Genomic DNA, 20,185 nt, shown 5'->3' on the forward strand with positions numbered 1-20,185 from the left:
TTCACTGTCAACTGCCACTGATAAAAATTTTGGCAGCTCCCCGGAGTTCCCAAAGGTTTTTTTTTTTTTTTAAGGAAATGGCCACATACCTTTTGGGGGTTGCCTTACCCTTTTCAAGTGAAAACCTGGCCCGCCCTCTCTCACCGGTGTCCCTTCCCCGCGCCCTCCCTCTAGTTGCACCTTCGCCCCGCACCCTCCCTCTCCTAGCCCCGCGCCTGCCCGCTCCCTCCCGCACTCGTGCCCGCCTGCTCCGTGCCCGCTCGGTGCTCGCTCCGCGCTCTCTCGCGCTCCCCCGCGCCGGCTGCGGAGGGAGCTGCTCTGCCCGCAGCTGGCGCAGCGCGGGGGCGGCCGCGGGTGGGCGGGTGCCGCGGGCCCAGGCGCCGAGCATGAGCCGCCGCCGGCGCCGGCCGCGCGCTGCTCGGGGCCCGACTGCGGCGCGAGGGCGGCGCGGGAGCGACGCTGGCCCGGACCGAGGTAGGCAGCGGCCGCCGATTCTCCGTCCCTCCCTCCGGCGGGTCCCCTCCGGTTGCAGGCGCGGACAGGGCGGGGCGTGCGCGGGCCCCGGGTCCCGCCCGGCGCGGCCGTCGTGGGGCCGGGGCGCGAGCTCTCAGCGTGGGTCAGGGGACGCGCGCTGGGTAGGGCGACCGCTATCCTAGCGCACGGAGTTACTGAGAACTCCTCCCCGGGCTGGACGGCGCTGGGACCCCCTGCACCCTCCGCCCCAGCAGGGCACCGGGAGGTCCGGGTCGGGCGTGGCGGGAGAACACGGCAGGCGGGCGTAGGCACCGCTGGCAGGTCCGCTGCCCCGGGCCTGGCGTGGGGGAGGGGGCTGGGGAATCCAAGGAGCTCGGGGCTGCGCAGTTGGAAGTTTCCATTTGCTCTTCTGCGTTCTGGGCCCCGTGGTGACATCTCACGCACTCGCTGTTTGGCCAGGAATTGGGGTGTGAGTACCGCATTGGAGAGGAGAGAACCGTGGCCTGAGGAGATGCTCCCTCTCCCCAGTGGATCAGGGTCGTTTGAAGGACCACGCTCTTTGCCCTGGGCCTTGCTTGGGATCAGGGACTGGGGCAAGGTGCGGCTGGTTAAGGTCTGTGTGAGAGTGTGCGTGGGTGCGCGCGCGCGCACACGCGGTGCGGGGGTAGTCCTGTTTGGGGAGAGAGGCGCTGGCAGGTTTCTGCACCCGGCATTTCTAACTGCCCCAGAGCGCTGGAGCTAGTGGTATTTATGGGGAGGCTGGGGGTCTGAGAGGTGGCGGGGCTCCCTCTTCTCCTGTTAGGGGTGTGAACCTCCCCCTTTGGTTCACCTTCCCTGCTACTGTCATTCTTCCGCTATCAGGAAAAGTGAAGGACCCAGATGGCCACTTGCCCCAGGAGTCTAGGACCTTCAGGAAGGCGATGGTCTGCCCCTTCCCTTGAACTCCCCCACCTGGGTCTGGATTCCGTCTTGCCCAGCAAAGCCTGTCCTAGGTCTGGACCATTCTTTGCCCAGGCAGGGGTCCTCCAGAGCACAGCAGTAGCCGCTGTTCTGAGCAAAGCACTAGAAAGTGGGGAGACCAGTTTTGACTTAGGAACCATGGTGGGTTGCAGGCCCCTCGCAAACTGTTTCTTTGCCAGCAGAATGACACCATGTATCTGATGACCCCTGAAGGCAGTTCCACAGTGACATCCAGTGACACTGCTTTGGAACCTCAGGACCCCAGCTCCAGAAGAAGAAATTGAGTGGGAGGACATGGGGGACCTCAATTGGGTGGTCTGGGGACACATGAATGGGTTTTCTGTCCCTCTAGTTTTTGTCGTTAGGACCATGGATTGTAGTGTTCCAACAGCCCTCTTGGTGGTGGTCAGCCTGAGACAGGGGTGCTGCAGGGCTGAAAAGAATTCAGCAGGCTCCATGGTGAAGCTTGGAAGCTGTGTACTCTTAAATATGGCCTCCCTGGTTTGGGAGCCCATGCAGGTGTGCCAGTGGGCCCAGTCCAAAAGCCAGGCAATGAGTTTGTTTTTCTCTAGGAGGCATCTTTGAGCTGCCAGCCTGATGGCTTCCTTCCACCTGGCAAATCGTGGAAATGGAACAGTTCACATAGAGCAGAGGATTTTTTTTTTTTTTTTTTTGGTGTAACTTAGCAACTGCAGGCAGAGGAGAAGGAGGAGGAGGAGGCATGATGCTTGCCACTGCATTTCTGTTGGGTACTGATGGATGGGCCTTGTCTGCATGTGGGAGGGGCCAGGCTGTGCTACCTGGCTAGGTGAAGAACAGACCCACCTACCTACCCCTGGGTCCTCTGGGGGAGATCAAGTAAAAGGTGGATTATGCAGGTGTGGTCTGGGAGCCCCTTAGTATGCCTGCCTCCCCACCTGTAGAATGATGGCCTCCAGAGCAGTATTGGAATAGGTTAGTTTGGCTTTTTTAGACCCAGAATCATGTATTTCACAAAAACCAAATTTATCAAATAGGTCAAGTGTAGGTGCACTGCCGAGGCAGGGTAGGGGGCTTTGAGCCTCAGGAAATTAGGTGGGTGTGCTGGTGTGGGATGGTTATGTCTGTATGGCCCTACCTCTGGGGAAGGGCCCTGCTGCTTGGGGCAGAGTCCCGGGCAGGGGAAGGAGACCTGGGTCAGGACATCTCCCAAATCTCTTCTTGCTGCCCCCTGATGGGACTCCTCTATCACTCCCTCCTGCTTTTCCTCCCGAGGCCATCTGCTTCAGCCCTGGTCCGCTCTGGCTGTTTTTCCTCTCAGCTTCCAAATGCTGAGCAAAAATCTGCCTCCGGTAACTCCCACTCCCTCCAGGCTGCCTCTCTGGTTCTTTGCCCTTGCCTGCTCACCTCCCTCCCATGGATGAGTGTTTACCTAGCAAGGATGTGATGTGTGGAAGGAGGGAGGCAGGGAGCAGACAGGGGTACTAAATCTTCTGGTGCAGTGGCCATGAGAGAAGGGCCTCTGACATGCATGGGTCACCAGCAGGGCCTCCTGACCCTTGAGGGTCTGGGGAGATTGCCCTCTTTTCAGACATATGCCTTACTCCTTTCTGGGCACAGAGCCTGTGATTGTGAGTATGTGAGAAAATGAATGTAAGGGATGGTCCAGAGTGGGTTGACTGCTACAAGCCCTGTAGAATGCTCATCGGCTGGCGACACTAGGAAGCTCCCATCTGACAACCCCTAGAACAGGATTTGAGAGGGTCAGCAGGCATGGTAAGATGAGAGCCATGTGATGGAAAGTCCTAAAACCCCTGGGTATCCTGACCTTTCAGATTTTGAGAGGGGTTTGGATCTCTGGGATTTGTGCCCTGGGACAGGCTGGCTATAGTTGCCTTAGACACTATAAAGAGAGGACTGAGAGGGGCTTCATTGTGATACCTACCACATGAGGGTGGCTGGGGGTGTGAATGCTGCTGGTGGCCTCCCTTGCCTGAGGATGACAGAAGGGAGGGATGCTACTCTGATAGTCATATATCCTCAGGGGTCTGGATGTTCTGTCTGCAAAGGCATCTAAGAACCACCTGGGTGCCTTTAAACATCACTTCAGCAAACCTCTGTGGTCCTTCCCTAGCAGCCTCTCTCCACCTCATTCACTCGACACAGAAACTTCTCAGGTCCCCTTGGTCTGTACTGGGATGTGAGCACAACCCTGGGCCAGAGCCAGGCTTTGCCCAGTGTTGCCCAGGGGCCCTGAGGCTTCATGAGCTGGCTGTGGTTTTTTTTTGTGAGTTGAGAGAACAGAGATCAGTGCTAGCTTGAGGAGGGGAGGCTTGAGGCTGGGCAGAATAGCTTGAAGCAGGTACTCCACGTGTGAGTATGAGCTCTGTACAGCTGGGGTGTTGACTCCAACCCCAGGGCATAGTGTTGGGCACATAGGTTGCTCCTTTCTGTTTGCCTAGCTCTTGGGCCGTCTGCTCACAAGTGGGATGATACCACCCAGTTGACAGGTGACTGGCCTCAGAGGTGAAGTTATTTTTGTAAAACTTCTTCCATCTTAAAAGCAACAAATCTTGTCTCCTTCAGCTTCCTCCCACCCTCCTCCTCTGCGCGTGCTGACTTTGAAGACATGTTCTCGGCTTGCTCACTCCACATACTCACTTCCCACTCTCCCAGCCCACTCCAATCTGGTATTCATCCTCAGTTCAGGAAGACCATCTTCAGAGGCCATGGACTTCATTGTCCTTGCTTCAGGATAGACCACCTGGCCCCTAGTTCTCCTCCTTGTTCTATGGACTTCCCATAGCCCCCCTCATGGCTCTTCCTCCTGTTCTGGGACACAGGATCTGGGGCCATACCCTCTCCCTAAACACAGCGTCTGTTCTTCTCCATGCCCAACTCCTTTCAGCCTAAGCCTGAATTTGGGGGCTTCTTTAGCATGTGTGCTGTGCCTCCTGGATGCCTCCCAGGTGACCATGGGTGTCATCATGCCCTTGAGCATTGCCAGCCTCAGGATCTCTATCTGAGCAGGTAGGCAGCCACAGTATCCCTTGTCCCTTCTGTCAGGTCACCCTTGTATTGAGTCATTAGCCAGTCTGGCCCTGCCCTAGACCTCTCTTCTTTTTTCTTTTGGTACCAGGGATTGAACCCAGGGGCCCTTAACCACTGAGCCACATCTCCAGCCCTTTTTAATATTTTCTTTTAGAGGTAGAATCTCTCTAAGTTGCCTAGGACCTTGCTAAGTTGCTGTGGCTGCTTTGAACTTATGATCCTCCTGCTTCAGTCTTCCAAGCTGCTGGGATTATAAGCCACCATGTCTGGCTTCCTAGACCTCTCTTCTGCCCCCTCCTCCACCTTTCCCTGCTCACTGTCACCTCCATTCTGGCCTGGACAATTGCAATGGCTTTCTTCTCATGCGATCTCCTTCATGACACAGGACTCTGTCTTGACCTCTGCTGGGTCTCCTCCCCACAGTTGATTTCCAGAGGCTTCCTGTGCAGGTGTGATGTGCAGGGAGATCCTCTTCAGAGGCCTCTGTGGTGTTGCCCTAGGTTTACTTGTCTGTGATTCTCTGGGGACCTGTCTACTTCAGGTCTCAGACAGACCCCAGGGTTGAGATGGTAGCTGTGTTTGGGATGTATGCAGAAGTCTCTGAGCTGCTTTGTGCGGTGGGGCAGACTTCCTGTCTTGAGCCACATTGATGTTAGATGCCCCCCCCCCCTCCCGCCCCCGCTTCAGGGAGAGGAGAAGGGGCAGACCAAGAGCTGTTGGTCAGATGAGTTTTGGGGACAAATGTTGGTGACTGGACCAATCCAGGAAGGAGTATTAGGGGGGCAGGGCTGGGAGGCTAGCACCCTGCTTGTTGTCACCACCACTTCAGTTTTTTCAAGTGTCACCCTCAGACTCTACCTTGAAGAGAGCTTCTCCCTAGATCCAGTTGCCATGACAACACTGTTAACAAAGAGTAGCTTCCATGGAGGAGGCTAGCTTACCCAGAAGCTGAGTGTGCTGGGAGAGAGTGTGTGCGCTCTGATGGGTATATCAGCACAGCCTGTCTCCTCACCCCCTCCAAAGCTACCCAAATCTTGAGGATCGTCCCCTACCCTTTCTGCCTGGGGGGCTTTCCAGACCTCTGGTGCCCAGATCTATCCAATGTGAATGTCACTGAGCCTGGATCCCACTGGGGTGTGGCTTGGTTCCCAACCACAAATGAAGCTTTCTACCTAGAGTGTGGGAGACATGCCCAGCCCCAGCCCCAGATGCTTCCCAGGGCGAGAAGCTACAGTTTGCTGCTGTAGAAACCAAGGCTCAGAGCCAGACTTCTCTTGTCTGGGTCTTCTCTGCAGACTGATTCTGTGCTCTAGACCGTCCTGGCTGTGAGCTATGAACAGGTCCCCTTGGCTTCTATTTTCTCCTCTAGGTGCATGGTCTGGATTAAATGAGGTAATGTTGTACAGTCCTGAGCTCATGAGAAGGGCTGGCCAGGCTGTTGGGATCCAACTCTGAGCTCTCAGAGCTGAGGGGGAGGGAAGGAAGGTAAGACTGAGCAGGTGGATCAGCTGGGAGATTAGAGTTGGAGCAGGGTGAAGACACAGAAGCTTCTTGGGGAGTTCTTGAGGATGTTTAGATGCTTTCATGAGTAAATTACTCAGAGGAAGCAGGAGGCTGTATCAGTTTGTATCATTTTGACTACTGTTAATAGGGATACCTTCCCCAGGGGTACTGGACAGGGTCTTAAGGCTGCCCTACGAGAGCCCAGTCCTGCCCAACAATGCACTGCAAGCCCTGTGCCCTTCCCTACTCTGACCTTGTAACTCATGCCAACCAAGAAAGATCTGCTATGAGGTGCTGGGCCAAATCACCTATTTCACTATGTGTGTTGGTGGAAGGGTGAGGACACTGGAGGGTTTGGGAGGAGGGGTTGACAGTGGTCCAAGCTGGCAGGGTTGGCCAGAGGTCCCAGTTGTTCACTGATTGGCCAAGGCAGTGGGAACCACCTCCAAGAGTAGGGGTGGGATGGGAAACCCCCACACGGGCAAGACCTGGAGGGAACATACCCACAACCCATGCATCACTGCTGACCTCACCCTAGTGATGGTGTCCTTAAGGGCACATATAGAACCACCAGCTCAACAGTAGGCACGTTGGTGAAAATCTGTATCCTCCAGACTATGTTTTCTGACTGTAATGCAGTTTAAAAGAATTTAGTGACAAAATAGGTAATTCCAAAATCAAATCATATTTAGAAAATTTAAAAGATGTGTAAAAAATGGGTAAAGAATAAATAATAACAGGAATTATAAAAACCTTAATTTTAGAGCCAGGCATGTGTCACATGCCTGTAATCCTAGCAACTCAGGAAACTGAGGCAGGAGGATTGCATTTGGGACCAGCCTTGGCAACTTTTAGTGAGACTCTGTCTCAAAATAAAATTAAAAAGGCCTAGGGATATAGCTCATTGGTAAAGGAGCCGTGGATTAAATCTCAAGTATTACCAGGAAAAAAAAAAGCTTAGGTTCAATTGATAAAAATACAGTGAAGGGGATTTGTGGGGTGTGACTATTGTAGCACTTATAGACAGATTCCCTGCTGAATGTCTAGAAAGCCTGTGTTCTCTGAGGACAAGTCCACATGTCTCCTCCATGGGTCCTGGGGTGGAAAGGGGCTGGGAAGTGGGCACCTGGGAAGGGTTTAGAGGCAGTTGAGCCAGTGCCAGGCCCTGAGATGGAAACCCTGGGGCCGTGGGCATGGAGTCTCAGTTCAGTTCCATGGTTAACCAACATGCAGAGGCTCCTGTGAAGGAGCTGCTACTTGGGTCATGCTGTGAGATAGTCTACACTAGAGACATCTTGAGCTTCACTGTGGAGGGTCCTGTGCTTCCTCCAGGAAAGAACTGGGAACCTACATGTAGGAAGGGGCTGAGATCTGTGGAGTTACAGTGTGAGGTACCCTGGGAGCCGAGACAGGGTCCTTGAATCAAAATGCAGCTGGGAACTCTGAAAAGGCCATTCCAGATCTGATGGCTTATACCTCATTTTCTCAGCCTCCTCTGTTGGCTTCCGAACCCCTCACTGCTCCCCACTTCAACCCTTTCTCTCCTTGAGTTCCCTTCCCCTCGACCTCTTTGCTTTTTGGACACTGGGGAGAACCCAGGAGCATGTACCACTGAGTTACATCTCTAGTCCTTTTTATTTTTAAATTTTGAGACAGGATCTCACTAAGTAGCCTAGGTTAGCCTTGAACTTGTTATCCTTTGCTTTAGTCTCTGGAGTCACTGGGATTACAGGTGTGTAACACTGGACCGGTGCTCTGATCCTTTTTATCTGTGCCATGGACTCCCAGAGCCCCTACCCGTCTCTCTCAGCACACACACTGGGGAGATCACAGCCAGTCTCAGCACTTCAGTAGCTGGGTCAAGGCCAAGAACCAAGCTATCTACATATTATTGCCTAGATCCAGGCTGTTCCTAGGGGAGTTCAACCCTGAAAGAACTCTGTCTTCTTGCCCCCTGTCTGCATGTACTTTCTGCCACCTCATAGCCACTTTTACCTTCCCTGACTGCCCTCTCCCTTAACCATGCCTCTGCAGTAAAAGAGGATTTTTGTAGCCTCAGTGTTTAGTCCCCCTTTAGCTGTGTTCCCGCAGCAGCTGCTTCTCTCTCTACTCCCCCTACAGTGTCCCCCTCCTCACCTCAGACTCACTCCTCACTGATTCTAGTGTGGCCATGGCCCCTCCCTCCATCAGAACTCTTCCTACCAAAGAATTTAATAAGCATTTTGATTCTCATATCTGTTAGGGGTGATCACATGGCCTTTCTCAAGTCTCTCTCTCCTGCGTTCCTACTGCCTACTCCTTCTAAGTGTCCTTGGACCCCTCTCACATGTCCTTTTCTCCTTGTCTTCCATCTGGGACTTCAGGGCTTTTGGTCCTAGTTAAGAAGGTGGAAACCCACCTGGTCTCCAGGACCTGGAAGGTGCAGTGTCTCCCCCATCTTTTTTCATGGGCCTATAGGTATCTGGCCCTGAGACCTCATGCCTTTGCTGCAGATCTGCTTCTTTTGTAGGGCTCTTGGCCTCTGTTCCTTTGACTTCAGATTGCTGGTGGTATTCTGTTGTCACATACCAATCAGCCTCCACCTGACCCCAGAGTGGAGTGGAGTAGGAGGCAGAGACAGAAGACTTTCTTTGTGGTAGGGCCCGGGTAGCCTTCTGTGGCCTGCCTTCTCCTCCTGCACAGTGGCAGTGATGTGTCCTGTTGGTTGAGGGCTAAGCTTGCCAGTGGGCACTCTCCCAATAGGGGGCATAGTGCAGCCATATTGGGGTGAGCCAAGCTGCGTAGAATCTGCAGGGCTGCTGCTAATCAGACAAATGCCTTGGGTAAGTTCTTTGACCCATCTGAGCCTGTTTGCTCTAAGAAATAGAGATGAGGGTAGCTAGGCTCCCTGATTTAAAGATTAACTGTGATGATGTTAATCTTACATGTGAAGCACTTGGCACCATTTCTGGAACACAGTAAACTCAGTAACTGTGAGGGCATGGTGGGAAATTCTTGTAATCCCAGCTACTCAGGAGGTTGAGGCAGGGGGATTGCAAGTTCAAGGCCAGCCTGGGCAACTTAATGAGATTCTATCTCAAAATAAAAAATTAAAAGGGTCGTGGATGTAACTCAGTGGTAGTGCACTTGCCTAGCATACATGAGGGTTCAATCCCCAGTACTAAATAAATAAGCAAATAAATAAATGTGAGGAGGAGGTGGTGGTGGTGAGAGGGAAGCATTTTGTTTGGATTTCTGAAAAATTCTGGCATAAAGGCATTCTAAAATGTCTTTCTTATCTCAGTCTGAGAAATGCTCTGCTGGAGAATGACCAGGCCTGTGTGGATGCATTGTGTGTGTGTGTGTGTGCCGTGTATGTGGGTGTATGGGGGTGTGGCTCTGTCCTTTCTGCCTTTCCTCTTTTATCTACCCTGGACATTTGTCCCCATGTGCCTGTGGCTGTGTGCCCCCGGCACCCTGAGTTTGTGGGAGCAGAACAGCTGCAGGAGAGGAATCCCTAGATAATAACGCAGCAGTGAGTAGGCTAGTACCCTTGAATCTACCCAGCAGGTGGGATTAGAACAGAAGGGAGAAGGATTAGGAGTGAATTTTGGAATTATCCACTTGGGTTCCTTTTTGGCCCTAATTTTGAAAATCAAATTTTGTAAGGTCTTGGGCAAGCTACTTTGTGCTTCTAAACCTCTGTTTCCATATCCAGGAAATGGGATCAGTCCTTACTTAGAACTGTTGGAAGAATGAAATAACATCCAGGGAATAAACACCCAGTGCAGGGGCTGGTACGTTGTAAGTGCTCAATAAATGGTAAGTGGGCGGGGAAGCTGTCTATCAGTGGGATGTTAGCAGCACTAAGTGCAGGGAGGGGGATTGGTCTAGGAGAGTTGTCGTGGGGTCTAGGTTGGCATGGGTGGTCCCAGGGCACATGGCTGGTCTTAGGTATATGATTCTTGGCTGTTTTTCTAAAGGCCAAGGGCCTCCATCTGTTTGTAGTGGGGCAATGGTTCTGGGCTGGACTGGAATCCTCAGTGATTATCCTTGAATCATTAATATGAGAGGGAGAGCCAGAGGGTTGGTGAATAAGCCTTAGATCCTCCATGTGAGGATTCCAAAGAGAAAATGGCTCAGCATTCAGGAAGTAGGTGGAAGAGCTGGATTGGCCTCGGTTTCCTGTCTCTCAGTCCTTCTGCTACCAAGAAAATGTGACAGAGAGGCTGCCTTCTGTCTACTTCACCACTGGAAGCTGCTACAAGACGCAAGCCTGGATGCCCTAAAGATACCTCAGAGAGGAGAAAGCAAGGGAAGCGACTTCCCCAAAGTCCTAGAGCAGAATAGTAGCAATGCCAGGACTGAAGCTCAGGGCTCTCTGCCCCTCATCAGTGGACAAATCCTGTATTTATTTTAATAGCATTCAGAAAGTAATAAGAGTGCCTGTGGGAATATATGTCCTCTCATTCCCCGGCCAGCTCCAGCTACCCTTGTCAGAGGCTTTGTTGTCACCTTTTTTGGAAGTTCCTGGTCTGTGCACACATACAGTGTAGTATTCCTTTGGTGCATATGGAGGCCATATCACAGGTTGTGTACCTTTTGTGTCAGTGCATCTTGGAGTCCCCTATCTCAGTGCATGTAGAGTGGCCTCCCTGTTTTGAACAGGGCAAAATGGAGAAGCATTTGTTACTTTGGGAAATTTTGCCAAATTGTCCTCCAAGCAGTACTAATTTATGCTTGTTTTCGATGTATATGGTGCCTGTTTCTCCATTTCTTATCCTTGCCAATCTCATCAATGAGAAATAGCTTATTGCAATTTTAATTAGCATTTTTCTTGTGATGAATGAGATTGTATAAGATCCATTATTTTCTGGTGTTCATATTATTTTTTTTTTTTTTTTTTTTAAAGAGAGAATTTTTAATATTTATTTTTTAGTTTTTTCGGCGGACACAACATCTTTGTATGTGGTGCTGGGATCGAACCCGGGCCGCACGCATGCCAGGCGAGCGCGCTACCGCTTGAGCCACATCCCCAGCCCCCATATTATTAATATAGTGTTACTTTTGGGGTGTTGGTCTCTCTCTCTTTTTTTTTAAATCAACAGATGGTACATGAATACTGGGATTTCTGACTTTTTTTTTAAATTTATTTTTTAGTTGTAGTTGGACACAACACCTTTATTTCACTTGTTTATTCATTGTTTTTAATGTGGTGCTGAGGATTGAACCCAGAGTCTTGCACGTGCGAGGTGAGCATTCTACCGCTGAGCCACAACCCCAGCCCAGTTGGTCATTTTCTTGTCGATTCATAGATGCTCTTTGTATATTTAACAAATAGTTTTTAAGATAAGTTGCAAGCATTTTCTCCAATTTATTGATTCATTTTGTTGTGTTAGGATTTTTGCCATGCAAAAATTTTAAAATTTAGGCATTCAGACCCATCATTTTAAAAATGATTTTTGGATTTTGTAATTCACAATGGGTGTGAATTTTCTGATATTAGTTTCTGTGGGTTACAAATAGTTGCCTATTCAACTGGGGATGTTGCTCAGTGGTCGAGTGCCCTTGAGTTCAATCCCTGGTACCTTCCACTGCAAAACAACAACAACAACAACGACGACAAAACAACCAAATAGTTGCCTATCAGAATTTGCTGGGTTTTAAATAAACAGAAAGGCCCTTTCTACCCTGAAACTATAAAGAAATTCTCATGTGTTTTTCTTATAGACTTATGGTTTCATTTTTCAAATGTGAATATTTGATCCATCTGGTAGGAGTCCAATTTTACTTTTTTCCAGATGGCTACCCATTTGTCCAACACCACTTATTAAATACCTTTTCTTCACAGATTCAAAGTATCACCTTTACCATGCTCTGAGCTGCCATATGTGTTTGAGGCTATTTCTGGACTTTCCCCCTTGCTTTGTGGCTCTGACTGTATATTAAATTGAACTTTTATTCTGAAAAATTTCAAACGTACTGAAAATTAAAGAGCATTATGAAACCCCCACATATTCTTTCTGAGATTCAGCAGTTCAGACTTTACGCATCCTGGCTCATGTACTCATTTTTCTCTCCTTTCACTTTTCACTTCCCTCCCTTCTTTCCCCTTCCTCTCTTTCTTTTCTTCTTTCTTCCCTTCTGTTTTCTTCCTCCTTTTTTCCCCCTTCTCTTTTCTCTTCATTTTTTTTGTCTTATTCTTTTTCACTTTTGTCTGAAATATTTAAATTACATCCCTGACCTTCATCACTTGTCCTCATATGTTTTTGATGTGGATCCCTAAAACAAAGGAACAAATGAATGAGGAATTTTTTTTCTATAAAATCAGTTATTATCACAAAATTATCAGGATTAACAGCAATTCCTTGCTATCATCTAACATGCCCTGTGCCTATTCATTTTTTCTTAGTTGTCTGGAAAAGACCTTTTTTACAGTTGCTTTATAAAATAAGTAACAAAATAAAATCCTGCCCCATGTGGCATTTGGTAGTTATGTTTTCTTAAGTCTCTTATATGTAAAGCAGTCCCTCTCTGGCCTCTCCCTCCTGTTTTTGAACATTGATTTGCTACGGAAACTTGGTGTCTGTAAAATGGCATTCTTTGATGACTTGTCTGTACTTTCTCCTGGTGTCTTATAACTAGTTCCTTCACCCTCAGTGTTTTTTCTAAACCAGAATTTTCATTCTGCACTATTTGTGTTATTTTGGTAAGGATGCTTCTGTGGTGCTGCTCTGTATGTCACACTGCACTTCAGCAGGACTCTACTGTCAGGTCTGCTTGCAGGGGTGTGGATATGGGGAAGATGTACCCTTATATCCTGGAATCTGTTTGTTCTTCTGACAGTTTCAACCATTGATGAGCATGAAGTTAAGTGTTGCTTGAAGGTCTGCAAGATGGGACCTTTGTATTTCTATAATTCCTTCTGAATGCATTTGAGGACTCCTTCTGTAAATGACATTCCTTCATTAACCAGGGCTGATTGGTTATTTCACTAGAAAGAACAGGATAAGTGTTAAATTCTTTCCTTTTCCAATACATGATTCCCCCTGATTTTCACATTATTTTTCCTCATCTCTAACACAGTATGCTCCTTCCAGTCAAGGTACCATTATCAGTTTTCCAAGCATACCCCTATCTTTTCTGTAGCCCCTTTTGTCTGGGAGGACACAGCATACCTTGTTAGCTGTGCTGGTGATTTACTGTGGTTGTTGCTGTGGTTAACTATCTTCTGGTTGTGACATGGATTTGGGAGGTGTCTGCCCGACTTGTGTTCCCATCAGTCCCTCCTATACTGAGAGGTGACCTGACACCCTGGGGTGTCAAGAAAGCTAGGTCTGATTGTAGCATAAATGCCTACTTGTGGCAGAGACGGATGAGAGGGGAATGTGGTAGGAGGCCTGCCTGGGATGTGGTAGGAGTGTCCTAGATGTCCTGTGCTTCCTCTCTGTTGGTGGATGTAAGCTGTCTGTGTTCTAGGAAAGAAGGTGGGAAGGAGGCTGGAGGCTTGGCAGATGACTCTGTGGGCCTATCAATGGACACCAAAAAGGTACCTTCACAAGGTTGAGAACAGAAGGTACGATAAGCAGAGCACCTTCCTAGTCTGCAGATGGCTGCTTCTCTCAGAGTTCCAGACAGACCACACACACACACACAGAGTTCCAGAGACAGGAGATGAGAGGCATACTTTTGTGGGGCCCAGGCCAGGGCTGGGGTACTGACTGGAGCTGGGTACCCACTTCTGTACCCAGCCTGCCTGTGGCCTACTGGGAGGAGGGCACAGAGTGAGGGGTGAGCTGGCAGGCCCCCGGAATCCAGACCCTTGCTCAGAACCTGCCCTGTCTAGGCTGGCCCTTGGGGATTTAAGCCCTATCCCTGCTCTGTTGTGCCCTCAAAGTCTGATGCTAGACTTGGGAGGCAATAAGCAGATAGCTATCTCTGGTTTTGCTGGCCAGAAGAATCCACCAGGCTCAGAGTTAACACACAGGAGACCTCTTTCCTCTTGGTTGTTGGGCTTGGAAGACTGCTCTTGACTAGTACTTGTTCAAGAGGGAAGGAGGATATCTATGGGTCATTGCAGGTGGGCTTATCACAGACTGGTTTGTTCCTCCCATGCTGTGTGACCCTTACCCAGAGCCATCCACTCTCTAGCCCCACCTACCTATCAACTGGCTCAGGCCAATCCTGAAGCTAACCTGGCTTGATTCAGGTGAGGCATGCAGGCTTTGTGGGTGCAGTGCCTCTTGGCTTCTGCTTCCCAGACTCTCCTCCAGCTATGCTTTTAGATCAGTAGTTCTTCAGAATAGGGTCCCGAAGCCAGCAGCATTAGCAGCACCTAGAGATTATTAGACTCTGGCCCAGGCCTCCTGAATCAAACACTCTGAAGGGCTGGGGGCAGCAGTATTTTCATAAGCCCTCCTGGGGATTCCAGTGCCCATGAAAGATGGAGAATTCTAGGGTTCAGGCCTAGGCAAGAATAAAATTCTTCCTCTTGGTTCTAAAACTTTCCCAGACCATAGCCTGCCATTTTAAGCTGAAGCCCATCAGGGTCCCATGGTTTGGCCCTGGCCTGCTCAAGCCTATTTGAGTCCTGACTTTGGCCAGGTGCAGCCTCCGTCCATGCCTTGTGGGCTATCCATACCCTGCAGCTGTGCACCTCTTCACCCCACCCTCACTGGTCACCACACCCTGGACTATACCCCTTCCTGACCACCCTCCCTTCCCTGCAGCTGAGCCACTTGCCCTCATCCACCCACTTCCTGGGGGGAAACCAAATGTGGAACACTGCCCAGCCAGAGGACACTCAAGCCCAGACCATCGTGACTCTAGAGCTTTTTCTGGGATCCAGAGGAAAAAGGAAAGGAGACAGGGCCAGGCTCTCCCCTGTAGTCCTTCCTTCTCCCTCAGCACTCCAAGCCCTGCTAGTGGTCCAGGGACTCCAGAGGCACCAATGAGAGCTGTAGGTGCAGAGAACTCAGAGAGGGCTGGCCGAGATCTTTCCTATGGGATATGTGAGAGGTGGGTCTTCTCCAGACCATGTGGGCAGTGGGCAGGAGGGTTTCAGATAATGATGCCAATGCTTAGATAGTTTGCTCTGTGCATTCTGTTAACACAACTATTCTCATCACAACCCTGGGAGACAGGGTGGTTCTGGTGCCCATTTCACAGATATGGAAACTGGGGTCATGAAGCTTGCAAGGAAGGACTGACGGGATCCAGCTGCCCTGTTTACTGCAGAGGGAGGAAAGGTGCTGTGGAGAGCTCAAGATAGGGGGCTTTTGGTGGCCTGGGGTTCTCAATACCCCATTAAGAGGTGCCCATGGGGCAGTTATTGAGGGTGACAGATGCTTGTTCTGGTTCCTCCTCCAAAATCTGGGTCTCTGATGTGCCTGTGGTGTCCCAGGGCTGGGGGCAGGAAGCACCCACCTGGTAAGATGCCATGAGAGGGCCCAGGGCAGGGAGTGATGGTGCTAGCAGGTCTCTAAAGGGCAGTCATCCACTTGGACAGGCCACTTGCCAGGGCTATTGGGCTCTGTCCTACTTTCTGAGTTACTGAGCCCTTCCCCGGCTCACTGGACAGGAGCTCTTTTGGCATGCCATGGAGAAAGACCTGGACTCTCTGGACCTGTGTCCTACCCCTCTAGTCCCCAGGCAATTCTGGCTTCTGAGTTACCCCCATAGAGCTAGGTCCATGAAGCAATACCCCAGTTTTTTAGATTGTCATTGCTGGGCAGGGTGGGGTGCCTAGATGTGCCCTCCCTCTTCTTGTCCTTGTGACATAGTGCATGCTGCACTCTGGGCCAGGAGGGTCAGCCCAGAGCTGAGACCTTCAGCCTGGCTAGGCTCAACACAAGCAGGTGGACAGTCTGTCTGGAGCTTCCCTTGCTCTCTTGAGGATGCACAGAAGTTCAGTGCATACTGCTGAGCAGGAAGCATGCCCGACTTTCTAGGGAACTCCTTCTGTGATGCCAGGCCAGTGTGTCCCTTGTGAGGCCTAAATCCCTGGTGCCTTTGTCAGAGATGTGCCCAAGTGTCCTGCCCAGGGATGCTGGGCTGTAGTTTTAGCCCCTGCCCTGTGTCTCCCCTGGCACTCCTAGATCCTGACTCATCAGTACTGTGCACCCACCCATCGAGCCTGCCTCCCTGCTCCTCTGATAGGTGCAGGGATCCTGTCTCTCTCTTTTGTCCAACCTGCCCACATGATCACCCCTGGTGGGGCCCTTAGGAAGCACACAGGTGGCAAGGTACAGCCCTGCATTGGAGTCCAGCCTTGTCACCTCCTGCCTTATGCAAGCAGCTGCCCTCTCTGGGTCTCAGATGCTGCCTCTGTAAAACTGTGCTCTAGGGAAAGGCGAGGTTGCCCTTTACTGTGGGTGGGCACTCTTTTGGTGTTCTCTGCCACACTACCTGGCAAAAGGTTTCCTAGGCCCCTAAGCCTAGGCCCACACAAGCTCTCCCATCTCTGATCCTATGTCCCAGGGTCAGGAGTGGGATAGCCTAGCCCACCCAAACAGATACAGACAAGTAGTACACAGTAGTATATACCAGGGTGGCCAAGACAATCAGTGATGTGGGTCCCCTGCAGCCAGGCCCACTTGGGGTCCCCATGGGGCTTCATCCTGTATAGTGTTTCCCCAGGAAGGGAATAGTCTCCATGGTAAATTATTTGACAGAGGTGGTGGGGGAGGAGTAAGGCAGGAAGGACCTTTCTAATTTTCATGCATGCTGCAGCTTTTAGTGTTGCTTGGCAACCAGAGGAGGAAGGAAGATGACAGAGAGAAGTCCAGACCACAGCGATGCCCTCTCCTTCACCCTGCTTGACTGGTTCTCCTTAGGAAGTGGAGTGTTGGTGGGTGGATGAAGCCAGGCATCGGCCCCAGTGGCCCCAGGCTCTCCCTTCAGAGGGTCTTCCCAGAGAAGCCAATGTGTTTGGGCTCCAAGGAATGACTACATGCCTACCACCTGATGGTCCTAAGCAAGAGGCTGGGCTTTCCCCATCTCCAGCACCTGGCACTGAGGTGCCCTTGATGTGGAGTCTGGTCTTCAGTTTCAGGTCTGGCCCTGACTTGGGACTTCTAGCTTGGACAGCCCCCATCACATCTCTGACCTCAGTTTGTGCTTCTGTAAAATGGGACAGCAACATTTCTCACATGTGTTACTGCAAGGAGTAACTGACTTAGCTGTGAGGTTTCAATTCTGGAACATTCCATCACTAAGGTATGATTAGCAACTGTGGGGACCCTGTGGGCAGGGCTATAAGATGTAGGAGTTGCCTTGAAAAGATGGGGTCTCTTCCCGGGGTCCCTGAAAAGATGGTTCCCTGTGAAACGTTGGGAACTCTTCCTGGGGTCCCTGAAATCCTTGGCTTAACGAGGGAACAAAGGAGGCAGCCCTTAAGAGGGTAGGAGGATAGGCCTCACAAACTGAGGTCTTTTGACAAGGGGGCAGCCCTAAGATCTGACCAGGACAGAGGTCAGCTCTCCCACTTCAGCCTGCTCTGCCATCCGGGACATCCTTGGAAGAGACAAGGTCTAGGGCAGTGGGCCGGGCAAGGGTAGTGGCAGTGGGTGGAGCAGGCGTGATGGTGGACGGGCTGGTGTGAGAGGATTAGAGGGTGTTGGCTCCTGGCAGGGGCTGTGCAGGGCAGTGACTTTGGAGGGTTTCCTGGATTCCAGTGTACTTCCCTCTGGGCATTTCCATCTCAGCCAAGCCCAAAACCAGCTGGCCAGAGGGGCTGGGCTGGGTGGGGCTTGACTCTGTTGGGCAGTAACTGAGCTGTGACCCACGGGGCTTCCCAGGAGGGGGCTAAAAACACTCAGTGTTTCCCAGTTTCCCTTATGGATACCTGGAAATGTTGTTCCTCTGCCCAAGAGGAAAGTCCCCAGCTTTCCCAGCTGTGCTCTGTGTTAGGAACCCTTGAGGTATAGGGGTCTCCAGTCAGGCCTTGGGTGTCCCTGAGGCTTAGGGCTTATTCTCCCTCTGTGTGGGGCTGGCTATAGAGGAGGTCCCATGCCATCAGACCTGACGAGGATATATCCAAGTGTCAATGAAGTTATTGTTCATTGCTTGTGTGCCACGAAGGGGCTGCCTCCTTTGTTCCCTCTGTTTAGCCAAGGATTTCAGGGGCCCCAGGAAGACTCCCCACCTGGAACTCACCCATAGTGACTGACTCTGCCTCTTCATGCTGCAGCAGCAGCTTCCAGACTTGGGTCAGTAAATACAACCTTGCATAGTAGCACTATCAGAGTGAGACACCAGGTGGGGGGCCACCTGTTGCACCTCTGAGCCTCCGTCCACTCCAGCCTACAGCAGGGGCTCAAGAGGCCTAGGTGTCACAGAGGTGTGACCTGGGTATGGAGGGTCAGTTCTAGACCCTCTGCTGCCAAGGAAATTGGACTGGCATGTGGTGTGGCTAGCAGTGCTGCTGGGAGCCCCGAGATCGAGAGGACAGGGTGGATTGGCAGAAAGAGCCACCACCTGAGAAGGTCTGGGCCAGCCACAGAGCTGAAAGGATAGGTGCCTGTTAGGGGAAGCCCTCAGGGCAGGGTGCTATTGGGGGGCACAACACTAGAGTCCCCACTATGTCCAGTCCTGGGAAGTTTGGCCTTGGCAAGCAAGCATGCTCTCATAGATCCAAACAAACAGAGTCTGGAGTCTGTCAGGATGGGCTGACAGACTGGGGGGTCTATGGTACCTCCATGGCCCCTCATGGCCCCATAGCTGTCTCGGAGTCCCCTGCCTCCTCTGCAGCCCGCAAACTCCTGAGTCCCCACCTTGGATGGTTTTGTCCAATTCACTTCATCTTGCTCAGCTGGGATCACAGGAAGTGCAGCCTGGGGTGGGGACGACTGGAGCAGCATTGCTGGAGGGATGCCTTTCGCAGAGCATGGGCTAAACTGAGCACTGGCCCTGCCCTGGATTTTAAGTCTTGCTCAGTTCTCAGCAGAGCCTCTTGGGGTGTGGAGGCCTGGATCCCAGACACAGAAGAGCAGTAGGCAGAGGGGGCTAGTGCCATGCATGGAGTCTCAGAGATGTTACAGCCCTTTCCCTCAGTTCCACCACAGCCACCTCCCAGTGCTCAGGAGCAGAGCTGGTTACCCTGCCTTCCAGGGACTCGTGCAGGGCTGTTTCCTATTACTTCCATAACAGCTCACTTACCTTGTAGTTCTGTAGGTCAGAGGTCAGTCAGGGTCTCAGTGAGCTGAGATCAAGGTGGAGGCAGCTTTCCCCTCTGGAGGCACCAGGGCAGAATCATGGTCATTCAGGAGTCTGTTGTCTTGTTTTGTGAGGTCCCCATTCCCTGGGGACTATCAGCTATCCTCTCAGCCCAGAGAGCCTTTCTCTGGTCCTCACAGATGTCTCCCTACATCCCAGCACCAGCAGTGTGGTGTCAGATCCTCTTATTCTGCTGTCTCTCTGACCCTGATCTGTCATCAAATCCATTTCTCTGACTATAGCCAAGAAGATCCTCAATTTAGAGCACCATGTGATTAGAGTGGGCCACCTAGATAATCCAGGAAATTATATCTGCAAAGTCTCTTTTGACATATAAGGAAACATTCACAGGTCCTGGAAATCAGGGTGTGGGCATCTTTGGGGGGGGCTAGTTCCTTCCATGAGGTGAGAAAGATAGTGGTCTTCCATCCAGGTGTTTGCAGTTTGAGGAGCTAGTCAGGCATGAACCCATGCATGGGTCACTGCACCTGCCTTGAAGGACACATCAGGATGAAGTGGTGGGGAGTGTGGGTGTCAGGAAAACTTCTTGTTAAGGGTCTAGTGTCATCAGAGCCCAGGGCAGACCTGGTTGATCTGCTGCCCAGCTTCACCATAGCCAGGGATAGGAATTTGAGGAAGCAACCTCCCAACCCCCCAAAATGGACCTTTCCCAGGGTTAGGTATGCACAGTCCCTGTCTCTGGGGCATGAACATGGAAGAAACATGAAGCTCTGGCCCATAACTGGGCTCTTTGTGAAGTTGAATGGTCCTGAAGGAAAGGGATGCTGGTATTTTGTGAGGAGAGTTTGGGGGAAGGGCCTTTGTATGCAGGTTGTGGGTTATAATGGGGTTCAGATGATGGACAATCAGGGTACAGGGTCAGCAAGCTAGTCAGAGCTGGCCTGTGTTGTGGGTGAGAGGCAACTGGGGCTACTCTCATGTGCAGACCAGTCCCAGCCCTGCACCCCAGCCCTGCACCCCAGCCCTTCCTGAGGGCAGTTTGATGGGTATGTGGCCAGGTGAA

General features: G+C 51.3%; 1 protein-coding gene across 3 annotated transcripts in view; it reads left to right on the forward strand.

Annotated features, from left to right (window-relative positions):
• Positions 1-390: 390 nt before the first annotated feature.
• Rasgef1a (RasGEF domain family member 1A) overlaps positions 391-20,185 on the forward strand; it is a 78,525-nt gene continuing 58,730 nt past the window's right edge. The window contains exons 1-2 of one of the 3 annotated variants that reach the window (XM_058583650.1): positions 435-474; positions 9,665-9,768. In XM_058583650.1, the coding sequence (XP_058439633.1) occupies positions 9,766-9,768 (3 nt within the window). In that variant the 5' untranslated portion in view covers positions 435-474; positions 9,665-9,765. Of the gene's footprint in view, positions 475-9,664; positions 9,769-20,185 lie in introns of those variants that run through there. The other 2 variants (XM_046458396.1, XM_058583651.1) reach the window with 2 other exon arrangements.

Source organism: Marmota monax, unplaced genomic scaffold (genome assembly GCF_021218885.2).
Source record: "Marmota monax isolate L192 unplaced genomic scaffold, Marmota_monax_Labrador192_F-V1.1 WCK01_AAM20220418_F8-fsc00161, whole genome shotgun sequence".
NCBI lineage: Eukaryota > Metazoa > Chordata > Mammalia > Rodentia > Sciuridae > Marmota > Marmota monax.